Below are 12,025 nucleotides of genomic sequence, written 5' to 3'. Positions count from 1 at the left end.
AGGAAATATAATTTATGGTTTGCCTTCCCTCCCCTTCCTTCCTTATCTTCTTCTTTTCTAACATTCCCTCCAGATACAAAAACATACACACACACATGCTCTCTCTCTCTCCCTCTCACTCACTTTCTCTCCATTCACCACCCTCTTCTACTTTCTTATGTCCCTCCCCGCCACTACACACTCAATAACACTATAAAATGGTCAAAACTTAAATTCTTTTCCCGAAGATCTTAGACCCCACTTGGAGTAAACAACCTGACCAGCGAAACAATTTTTCTTCCCTCTCCCTTCCCCTCTTTTTCTTTAACACTTCTTCCAAATACAAAAACACACACACACACACACACACACCACCACATGCTCACTCTCTCACTTTCTCCTCATCCATCACCCTCTTGTACTGTCTTATGTCCCTCCACACCACTACAAACTCAATAACACTATAAAATGGTCAAAACTTTTCACACAGGAACTTAGTTCGATTTGAAACACCCACTAGAATGGGAGAAAGCGCTAATATATGATCTAAGTTATATGATCTATAAAAACATGTAATATACAAATAAATATCTGTAAATATAAAACCATCCGAATTTCTGAGCACCTTATTTCTTCTAGTATACACACACATATATATATATATATATATATAATATTAATTCGAGACAAAACCACTATTTTGCAAATCAAACAAGGAAAGACTTAATCAATACATAAAAAATTTTAATATAAAGTAAATAAACCGCCACTACAATTGTTTCATGTCTTCAAATGACTTCGTCAGGTGGATTTCCGATCTTCTAATCAGTTTTAATTTATGAAGTTCATAATTGTAGTGGCGTTTTTTTTTTACTTTATATTAAAATTTTTTATGTATTGATTAAGTCTTTCCTTGTTGATTTGCAAAATAGTGGTTTTGTCCGAATTAATTATTATAATATTTTACTATAAATTGGATTTAATCCTAAATCTGATTTTTCCCTGTAAATTTGGATTTATTCCCTAATATTTATTATATATATATATATATATTATTTAAAAACTGTGGTCCCCTGAAACTCAGGCTTGCAGTAACTGGTCCTGAAGCGTATGGCATTGCTAGGATCTTTGGCACTATGCAGTGTCGTCCTATTCTGGCATTGTTGTAGCTTTCAATGCCAAAATTTGGCACAATTCCTTCCAGGATCTTCCAGATATATATTACTGCATACCTCTCCCGTCTTCTCTCCAGGGAGTAGAGCCTTAGCTGTTTCAACCTTTCCCAGTAGCTGAGCAGTTGCAAAGAGATGATCTTCTTTGTGAATCTTCTCTGGATTGCTTCAAGGTCCGCTGTTAATTTCACTCTGATGGGTGACCATAGCTGTGAGCAGTAATCCAGGCGGCTGAGGACGAATGTCCGCCAGAGGACCATCATGGTTTCCTTATCTCTGGTTCTGAATGTTCTTAGGATCCATCCAGCCGGTCGCCATCCTGGTAATGTGCACTTGGAAAGTGGTATCATCACTCATGTCGATACCCAGGTCCCTCACTGACTTAGGCTCTGGGATTGAAATTCCCTGTGGACCGGTGTATCCTATAAGTTTAATATTCAGTTTTGGATGCTGGTATCGCAGGGCCTGGAATTTTTCAGCATTAAACTGCATATTATTATCCTCAGCCCATCTGTAAATTGAGTCCAACTCCTGCTGCAGGTGTGCAACATCGCTGGGGTTCTGTATTTTCTGCGAGACTTTCGTTTCGTCTGCATAGCTTGCCAGAGTGGCTATCCGGGCATTTGAGGGCATATCTGAGAGGGCCACTATAAAAAGCAGCGGTCCCAAGACAGTGCCCTGTGGAACATCGCTCACTATTTGTGTGTTCATAGAGGTGGTTCCATTAGCCACTACTGCCTGACTCCTATCTTTCAGGAAGTCATGTAACCACTCTCCAAGTTTTCCAGCTATGCCAAGGTCACGCTGTTTGGGGCATATCATACCATGATCCACCTTGCCAAAAGCTTTTGCAAAATCAAGGTAGATTACGTCCACATTTGATTTGTTGAGTAACTGCCTCAACACCCAGTCATAATGTTGTAAGAGCTGGGTCAGGCAGTTCCTACCTGGTCGAAAACCATGTTGGGTATCACTCAGCAAGTTATTTTCTTCAAGGAATTCGATTAGTTTCCCTCTGACTATCCGTTCCATGACTTTGCTGATGTGTGAAGTCAGAGAGATAGGCCTTTAGCTTTTGACTTCTGCTCTACTTCCCCCTTTATGTATTGGGCATATTATTCCCTCCTTCAGCTTGCTTGGCAGTTTGCCATTTGTAAGAAAGCTCTGGAAGAGAATCTTGAGGGGTCTTGCCAGGGCATGCTTTCACACTTTGAGGAGGATTGCTGGGAAACTATCAGGACCAGCAGTTGAGTTTGTGTCCACTTCATCTATGGCTAATAGTATATCTTCTTCGCTAATGTCAATGTATTCCATTGTAACTACCTTGCTGGTTATAGGGAGGCGGCAAAGGAGTCCACTGGTTCGTTCACTTGTCTGTGTTCCAACGGGTGGTAAAGACTCTTTTGAACTGGTCATTCAGTATCTCACTGATCTTAGTTGGACTGTCTGTGAGGGAGCCATCCTTTTGGAGGAGGGGTCCTATCTTGTAGTGTACTGAGACTGTTTCTTTCGTGTAATGAAAGAAGGCCTTTGGGTTTGATTTAATGTTTTTATAACCCAGGCTTCTTTGTCTGCTTTCTCCCTCACATAGGATTGTTGTAGCCTTTTTTCGATCTCCATCAGTGTTGTTTTTAGGCGGGACGTTTCGCTGCTTTTGGGATGTTGGTTGAGTCGATTTGCAACCTTCGTCCGTCGTCTCATGAGGATCTTCCTCTCTCTTGGAATCTTGCTCCTATTTGTTTTGGCCTTGTGCTCTGGGACATATTTCTGGCATATGGCTAGCACAGAAGACATGAAACATTTGGTGTGGAGAGACATTTCGGCCAGTCCTGTCTGAGGATCTCTTTTTGGATCGATTTCCAATCTGCTTTGTGGAAGTTCAGATTGGAGAGATTTCAGGTGCTTCCTTTGGGCTGTATGTCTCTGGTTACTTTTGGCCCAAACATAGAGAGCTCTATTATGTTGTGATCCGAGACTAATGTCGGTGTCACTTTCACATCATGAATGATGTCCATATTGTTCGTGAAACAGAGATCCAGAATGTTATTCGCCCTAGTAGGCTTGAGTACAACTCGCTCCATGAATAAGGCATTGATGAGGTTGAGTATGGACTCGACCTGTACTTGCTTGCAATGATTCATTCCTGAGAGTATGAGACCTTCGGGCCATTTGACGTTGGGGAAGTTGAAATCACCCATAAGAAATATGGTCACCTGGTGTTCCAGTTTCATGAGGATTTCTTTCATTCTTGTGAAGTAATCTTCAAACTTGTCTTTGTGGTTTGGGGGATCCGGTGGGCAATATGTATTGCATATGACTATATTATGTTGTCTTATGCATACAATTAGAGTGTCACATACCGAATTTGAGTATGACAGTAAGACCTGGGGTATGAGGTCATCACGGATGTATACAGCAATTCCACAATGGCTCCTTTCCCTTCTGTCTGTTTGCAGTATGGCATAGTTTGGTACGTATACTTCTGCATCCTTTATATCAGGGCTGAGGTGAGTTTCCACGAGTGCTATGCATATATATATGAGACCAAAGTGTACGTAAGTTCTGTCCGATTTTACCTTCTTTAAAATTAAATGAAACTTAATAGTATTTTAGAATGTCTAATGGAATTAAAAATTATTTTTATGTATTTGTGTACATTTAGACTAATTAAGTATTATTTTACAGAATAATAGACTTAAAATTTCTTTGATTAAAACCCTTTCTAACATGGAAGTATCCAAAGAGCATTTAAGGCACATAATGCTTTATGAGTACAAAAAAGGAAACTCTGCAGCCGAAGCGAATTGAAACAACCATTCAGTTTATGGGAAAGAATGCTTAAATGAAAGAACTTGCAGAAGATGGTTTGTAAAATTCAGAAGTGGAGATTTCAGCCTTGAAGGTGAAGATCGAACAGGACGTCCAGTTGAGTTTGATGATAAGCTCCGTGAGGCATTACTTGAAGAAAATCCTACTTTTAGCAATAATGCTTCGTTCAAACCATACAACTGTCCATCGTCATCTTCAACAACTTGTAAAGGTTCCTAAACTTGAAAAATGGGTGCTTCATGAATTGTTCGAAAGCAACCGCAAATCCCAAGTTGACATCTGCTCTTCTCTCCATTCTCGCAAAATCATTTCACCCTTTTTGAATAGACTTGTGACTGGTGACGAACAATGGATCTTCTATCGAAATGTTAAACATCGTAAACAGTGGCTTGGTAAAAGGGAAAAAGCTCAACCACAATCAAGAAGGGAACGTCATGGAAAAAAGGTTCTTCTCTCTATCTGGTGGGATTGCTAAGAAGTAATTCACTTTGAATTGTTACCACCTAATGCAACAATCAATGCTCAAGTCTTCTGTCGGCAATTAAAGCGTTTGAACTAAGCTTTGAAGAAAAAAAGACCCGTTTTAGTGAATCGAAAAGGAGTGATGTTTCATCAGGACAATGCACGACCCCACACTGCAAAGATCTCGTCACAGAAGATCGAAGAGATTGGTTGGGAAAAAAATCCTCATCCACCTTATTCTCCTTCAGACTACCATTTGTTTCGTAGTTAACAGAATTATTTGGGGGACATAACTTTCGCAAGCCAGGAGGAGGTCGAAACTGACATTTCAGAGTTCTTCGCTTTGAAACCAAAAGAGTTTTACATTGATGGGATTTAAAAGCTTGTAAATAAATGGAAGGAAGTCATGGATAATCAGGGAAAGTACATTGATGATTAAATTTTAATTAAGTATAACATTTGATCACTTGTTTTCTTTATTCAAAATTCGGACAGAACTTATGGGATGACCTGATATGTGTGTGTGTGTGTGTGTGTGTGTGTGTGTGTGTGTGTGTGTGTGTATTAAAGTTAAATACGGCCGGTTTATGGGATTATCTTAGGTTCCACGTCCATAAAGAGCTCACTCTTTTATCTACGCACCTCGTAGCCCCAAGATGGTAAATTATATGCTCTTAACGTATTGGGCTTCTAGACTTTTAGTCTAGGCCATGTTTTCTTTCCCTTTGTTTATATCGTATGCTCTTGGTTTTTTACTCAGATGAAACTCCGTGCCTTAATTCGAAAGCCCTATAAAGAGGGAGAATTTTATTTTCGTAATTATTTATAGACAGCCCCTGGAAATGGATGCGGAAACGCCCTAAGATTGGTTACGTCACTTATTTATTATGTCATGCTTTGTATATTAAAAAATAAGCTATAAATGTGGTCCAATCGATGTGTTTGTTAATCTGAGGTTTACTCAATTTTCCGATTATTTGCATTGGCTCCTGATAAACTCTTATTTAACCTGTTGTTACCTGCACTCCACATGTATGGTGTGCCTGCACACCGACGCCCGAGGATAGCACGGGTAACGGACACCGATAGTACATACGGATATTTTATCCCTTAGTCGGTTATTATAACCGCTAATTCTGTTTACACTATATATATATATATATATATATATATATATATATGTCAGTGGCAGCTCGTGTATAGGCTCTGTGGAACTGCAGCATCCCCTATTTCCGCTCAATGTTATCGATAACATTCAATATAATGAGTCCTTTTTTCTTTAATTCTTTCTTTGTGCTTGTACATTATATAATCCTGAAGCTTAATGTCAGTAGCCATCGCCTAGTTTATGAAAAAAAATATACAAAATTCCTTGTATAGAACTGTGCTTCATAGTTCCAGCGACGCGGTGTTTGGTTGTTGTGTGCATACTCACATGTCCGAGGCAGGAAGCTTCGCGCTAGGGAGAGTCAGCACTGTCGTTCACGCAGCGCTGGTGAAAAGTAGTGTTTCCTTTTGACTCTGCATGTGTTGTGCTTAAAAACATGTTTATATTTTTGAATGTGATAAAGTGTAGAATTAGATTATTATCCTGCTTCCAGCTTCAGTGTTGCTGTCAGGATTTGTAAAATAGGGCAGATGTTCCCCGCTTATTTTGTGATTTAGGGTGGATTTTTGGAAAACAAGGGGGAATTCGCGGCGGTGTTCAGTGAACAAATTAAAAGAAACTGCCCCGCAGCGGCTAAAACGCGAACCGGTCAAGTACTACAAATAAATAATCTTTTTATATGTTTGTTTCCTTTGACACAATATTAAAACAACAGCTAAAAAATTTTCTGAAGCAGCACCACCCCACTAATTTTATCTACGAGCCACAGCGGTATGTATGTATGTAGGCACGTACGTACGTACGTATGTGTATGTGCGTATGTATGTATGTATGTATGTATGTATGTATGTATGTATGTATGTATGTGTGTGTGTGTGTGTGTGTGTGTGTGTGTGTGTGTGTGTGTGTGTGTGTGTGTGTAATGAATGTATGTATGTATATGTATGTATGCATGCATGCATGAAACATCAGCATTACCTAATACAGATTCTCGAAAACTTATTTTTGCAAAATGTCGTTTAAAAATATGCAGTTTAAATAGAAGTAAGAAGAAACAAAACCACGAGGCGAGTGAAAATAATACAAAACTCATCGAAAAGAAAAAAAGAAAGTTGTTATCGATGCATTCATCATCTACACCCTCGAAAACGAGTCTTATCTAAACTTTTCATTTCAAATGAACATTCCAAACACGAAAAGTAAGTCGGGGAAAGTGGGGCGCTAAACTGTAGTTATATCCAGTATACAATAGCCATAATGAGTTGTTTCCCTTTATATTCTGTGTTCAAATCCAGTGGGCGACAGTTCTGCCTTGTACTGTTCTGGGGTAGACAAAAAAATTTAGTAATGAAGAACCATGTAAATCTGTATCAACTTGTACATCTAGTGGAAATGTTTAGACATTATTATGCCGTGCTTGACGTCTAATCCGGCTTCCAGAAATACTATTCCGTGCCATATATATATATATATATAAATATAAATATATATATATATATTGTACCTCGTATTAAGAGACCCTGTTTTTGAAGTTAGTTAGTTTGCAAACGGTGTATTATAAATTGTTTTGTTCTTTTCTAAGTAAGAATTGTATGAACTTGTATCGGTATCTGTTAAATAAAATCATATCCTTTAGTCTTTTTCTCTCAACTTTCATCTTATGAACATACATTGTAATTGTATGATATATTTTATGAATTTTAAACGGATCGATAAATATCAAATAGGTCCTGTTTTGGAACTGTATTGATTTGAATCTTTTGAATATAATTAAGTTCTTTCCTTTTTATGAATTATTTTATATTCTAAAAATATTTCGCCTGTTTCCAGAAATCCGGGGCACTTCCAGTACCTGGCTGTCAGGATAATTGGACACCGCCGGAAGTAGACTATAGTCACGTGATGATACATTTTCTCCCAACTTCCTTTTATTGCCGGGAAAATTAAACTAAAAACCATTTATTTATTTTTTTTGTGTTTTCCATTTAATCTCCTCATCATAATTATTTCTAATTAATATTTTAAAGCTTTCTACGTTAAACATAAACTAAACTTACAAAATATAAAAACCCGACCGTTGCCAGGTAAGCATTACGTCACAGTGACGTCAGACAGCGCGCTGGATTTGAATGTCACGGTTGGCGGTTCTTGTTGTGGTAAGTTTGTTTCTTATTCTATAATTAGCAGTTTGTTTCGACCCTTTAGGATGGGAATTTTTGAAAAGTAAAAATTTTGCATTATGTAGGTTGTTATTCTCTTTAAGTGAACATTTTTCTGGTTGAAATACACCGAAAAATCGTAAAAAATAGGGATTTTCATAGAAAAAAAAGCACCTTTTTGGTGTTAACATGGTCCGATTTGAATTTTTTCGGCAATGTTTCGTTTGTAGTAGCACACGTTTCCGTCGATTGTCGATTTCCGTAAAAATGTAAACACTGAATCGGCCATACATACATACACACATACATACACACACACACACACATACATGCAGACATACATATACACATACACCGAGTTAAAAATTACACTGAATCGACCATACATACATACACACACACATACATACATACACACATACATACACGCACACATACATAGATACATACACCGAGTAAAAAATTTCAGTTATAACGCAACATTGCCATTTTTTCTTCTACGGAGGGAAGAGCAAGCCTTCTTCTATCATACTCTCAATTTTGGTCAACTTGCGCCATAGGGTCTCGGAGGAGATAGTGTTAGTTGAAGGCTTCCAAACCTGCCATACACTGAAGACAACTTCAGAGAGAGAGATTGGTAAATATAAGTAAATAGAAACTGAATGATGCTGAATATATCGAGGTTGGAGGGGGAAGTATCTTTCGGTTATGGTACCTGGAAGCTAAAAGCTGTTGCAGTGTTAGAATTTTACAGTCACCAAACTATATGTTGATATACATTAACATAATTAAAGGATAAGTCTTTAAGTTTAATGAATTTTTATCATTGGCCAGCAAAAAAAAAAAAAATGCCTTTTTAGGTAAAGTACATATTTCTCCGGTTTATAATCAGTGTTCAGAGAAAAATTAAATACGTTAGTTTTGCATTGGTGTATATTGGTATGTAGAATATTTGTGAATGAGTAATTGGAGGAACTGACGTATAGACATCAGTTTCTTCAAAGATATTCAAATCAATGTGATATGAATTTTATACACATTCATTTTCTCGTTCATATATTATTTGGTGTTGAAAACTGAATGTCTGATATTCGTTGGCTGACAAATCCATCAGCTGTAACTTCCTCGCACCCTTATTACAAATTGCACGATCGAAAGCCCATCAGTCTGCACGAATTGGTTCCATAGTTAGGGTGGGGTGCATAATTTGAACTCCGATACGATAATAGGGTCTTGATTTTTTTTTTTTTTTTTTAAATAAATGGGCGATGTTACGGTACAAGTACCGGTGTACTTTCGGAAGTACCAGATACATTTCTAAAAAGTGTTTTTTTTATATATATATATGGGGGTTAGGGGTGGGAGAAAAGGGTTTCTGTTATCTTCAGAAATGTAAACAAAGTCACGTGTGTACATATACCGAAGCATCGCCACATACCCTAACCCTAACACAACCCCCCCCCCATATATAAAAAAAAATTTTTGAAATGTATCTGGTACTTCCGGAAGTACACCGGTACTTATACCGTAACATCGCCAATAAATGATACTGCTTTTGAGAAGTCTCTCAGCTGCATAGGAGACTGGTGAACTGTGGATTGTGAAATCCAAAACAACTCTGGTACAAATACAAGGAGCAGCTTTGTGAAAACCTCCAAAGAATTCATTATCAGTACGAGGGTGATGACATCTTCAGTGAAGCCTTAAGATTTTAAAGAGGATAAGGTTCAATCGGTGGAAACAAACTCGAACTGTTTGGTCTTTCAGCTCCTGTCAGAGATGTTCAACACGGGTTAGCACAAGAACTACTCAGGGAAACATCATACAACATGGAAAGTTTGCAAGCAGTTGTCAATGAGAAGGGACCACTTCTGGTAGAGGATCAAAAGGAGGTATAGAGGCAGGTTCTGACATCTGTGGACAATGATGCTGGTAGGGGTCTTCTTCTTAGATGCTCCTGGGGGCACAGGAAAGACATTATTGATCAAACTGCTCCTTGCCAAGGAGAGACAGAAGAAGATTGGTCCGGAATTGCAGCCACACTCTTAACAGGTGGAAGAACAGCCCATTCAGCATCCAATCTGCCTCTGAACCTGATCCAAAATTAATCAAAGAATACAGCATTAGCAAAGCTCCTTACAGATACCAAACTCATTGTCTGGGATGAGGCAACAATGTCCCATAAGGCAGCCTTTGAAGCTCTGACACCAAGAGGATAAGCGAGCGAAGCTAACCCCAGCAATATTTGTATTTGGCATGTAAAGCTCTTAGAAGAAATGCCGGGACAATGCCAGACAATGAAATTTGCAGAGAGAGAAAGAGAGAGACTCGCTTACAAATAGGCATATAAAATAACATTCAACAAGAATAAGAAGACAAGCTAATTCCATTGACAATGACCCCTAATTCACCCTTACAAATTTATGGTTTTGTGTCATGCCACTAGCATCACCACTACCAACAACAACAATATTTATTATTATTATTAAGATGGTCAGCTGAACAGAATGCTTAGCTGCATTTCTCAGTTCAAATTCTGCCGAGGTCAACTTTGCCTTTCATCTTTTCGTGGGTTGATGACATAAAGTACCAGTCATGTACTGGGCTCAATCCATTTGACTTGCTTCCTCCCTCAAAACTTCAGATCTTGTGTCTCTAGTAGAAAGGACTGTTATTGTCAAACAATGATGATGACGTGATGACAGTGAGGGAATGTCTCATTGTCTTGACATCATCTGCTAATTGTAAACAAATGTTATCATCATACAAGCTGTGTCATTTGTTTATAATCTTCTTCATCATCATCATTTAACATCCATTTTCCATGCTGGTATGGGTCAATTTAAGTGCCAAAGGGTTAATACCTGTATTCCATTCTGAAATGCTTTGGACAGTTTGACAGGATCTGACTAGCGTGAGGGCTGTGTTGGACTTCAGCGTCTACTTTGGCCAGATTTCTACAGCTAGAACCAATTTACAGAGTGTTGTGGTTCTTTTGCTTTGGCACCACTACTACTGGGGTCACCAAGTGACTTGCAAGACAATACCCCTAAACAGGGTGGGGGTGCAGTATTGTGGGAGATGTGTTTGTTCCAGGGGTTGAGAGGTTGAATTATGAAAGAGGGGACAGGAACAAGCATGTTGCTATAGAAACGATACATGGCTTGGCCTGTTTTTGATTTCCATTTATTTTCTCCAGTCTACCATTAATGAAAATTTTTCTTTTTTTTTTTTCTTTTTGTAGCAAGAAAAAAAAATCAATCAGAAAAAAACAAAATAAACCAAGAAGAATATCGTCTGTGCTTTTGCCCACCCCTTTGGCCATCATGGCGGGTAGTGACCAGCCCTTCTTCACAGTTTTCCGTGGGTTGGCCAAGAAGCTGGACAATTTCTCCACTCAGACAAATAGTTTGACCAAATCTGAGAAGAAGTTTCAATCTCTCCAGTGTATCAAAGAGTTGTCAAAAGACTTAGGCAACAAAGTAGTAAGTTACCCCTTGTTGTCTGATATTCTGTTACTGTGTAAACCCAAGTCATTCATTTTATTCAAGTGGAGCCGGTGAATGCAGTAAACATGAGGTAGAGTGTGTTCAAGTGAACCTAGTAAACGTAGTGGTGAACAGAAAACTGTATACAAGTCGTAGTGAGTCTTGTTCAAGTGAACACTGTTTGGGTGAACAATAAACGTGTAGCTGTATGGTCACTGTTCAATTTTGTTCAAGGAGACCTTGTCGACACAGTTAACATGTAGCTAGTGCATAAACCCTGTTCAGTCCCCTTCAAGTAAATTCAGTAAACATGTAAACGATCTAGTGAACACAATAAACATGTAGTTGATGTGTAAATCCTGCTTAGTCCTGTTTAAGACCTGGTGAACGTGGTGAACAGTTTGTTGGGCAGCTGGGTATAAGCACTGATCCTTTAAGTCCTCCTCCCCATACTCAAAACAAGGTCTTTGAGGATGAGGGGCCAAGATGAGTAAGTCGTACGTTAGTAGTAGAGAAGAGGACAGCTCAAGAAATGAAGTTCACAAAGGAGCTCTTATTTGATCACTGTGTGCTAGAAATGGCAGCCAAATCTCATTATACTCTACTTCCTTAAAAAAGAAAGGAAGAAAACATGTTCGTATTTCTCTCTCTCTCTCTCCCTATATATATATATATATATATATATATATATATATACACACACACACATACCATACAGTAATACAGATGAGTTATTCACTACAGATGTGCTCTTTATTGATGAACAAAAGCATTATATTTTGTGTGTGTGTGTATATATATATATATATATATTATATATATATATAC

The 12,025-nt window shown here is 38.2% G+C and overlaps 1 protein-coding gene across 1 annotated transcript in view; it reads left to right on the top strand.

The window, feature by feature from the left end:
- Positions 1-7,570: 7,570 nt before the first annotated feature.
- LOC115219789 overlaps positions 7,571-12,025 on the top strand; it is a 32,579-nt gene continuing 28,124 nt past the window's right edge. The window contains exons 1-2 of the mRNA XM_029790050.2: positions 7,571-7,706; positions 10,954-11,194. Of these exons, the coding sequence (XP_029645910.1) occupies positions 11,036-11,194 (159 nt within the window). The 5' untranslated portion in view covers positions 7,571-7,706; positions 10,954-11,035. The remainder of the gene's footprint in view (positions 7,707-10,953; positions 11,195-12,025) is intronic.

This window comes from Octopus sinensis, linkage group LG15, assembly GCF_006345805.1.
Source record: "Octopus sinensis linkage group LG15, ASM634580v1, whole genome shotgun sequence".
In the NCBI taxonomy this organism is placed as follows: domain Eukaryota; kingdom Metazoa; phylum Mollusca; class Cephalopoda; order Octopoda; family Octopodidae; genus Octopus; species Octopus sinensis.
This window is presented reverse-complemented; position numbering and strand designations above follow the sequence as displayed.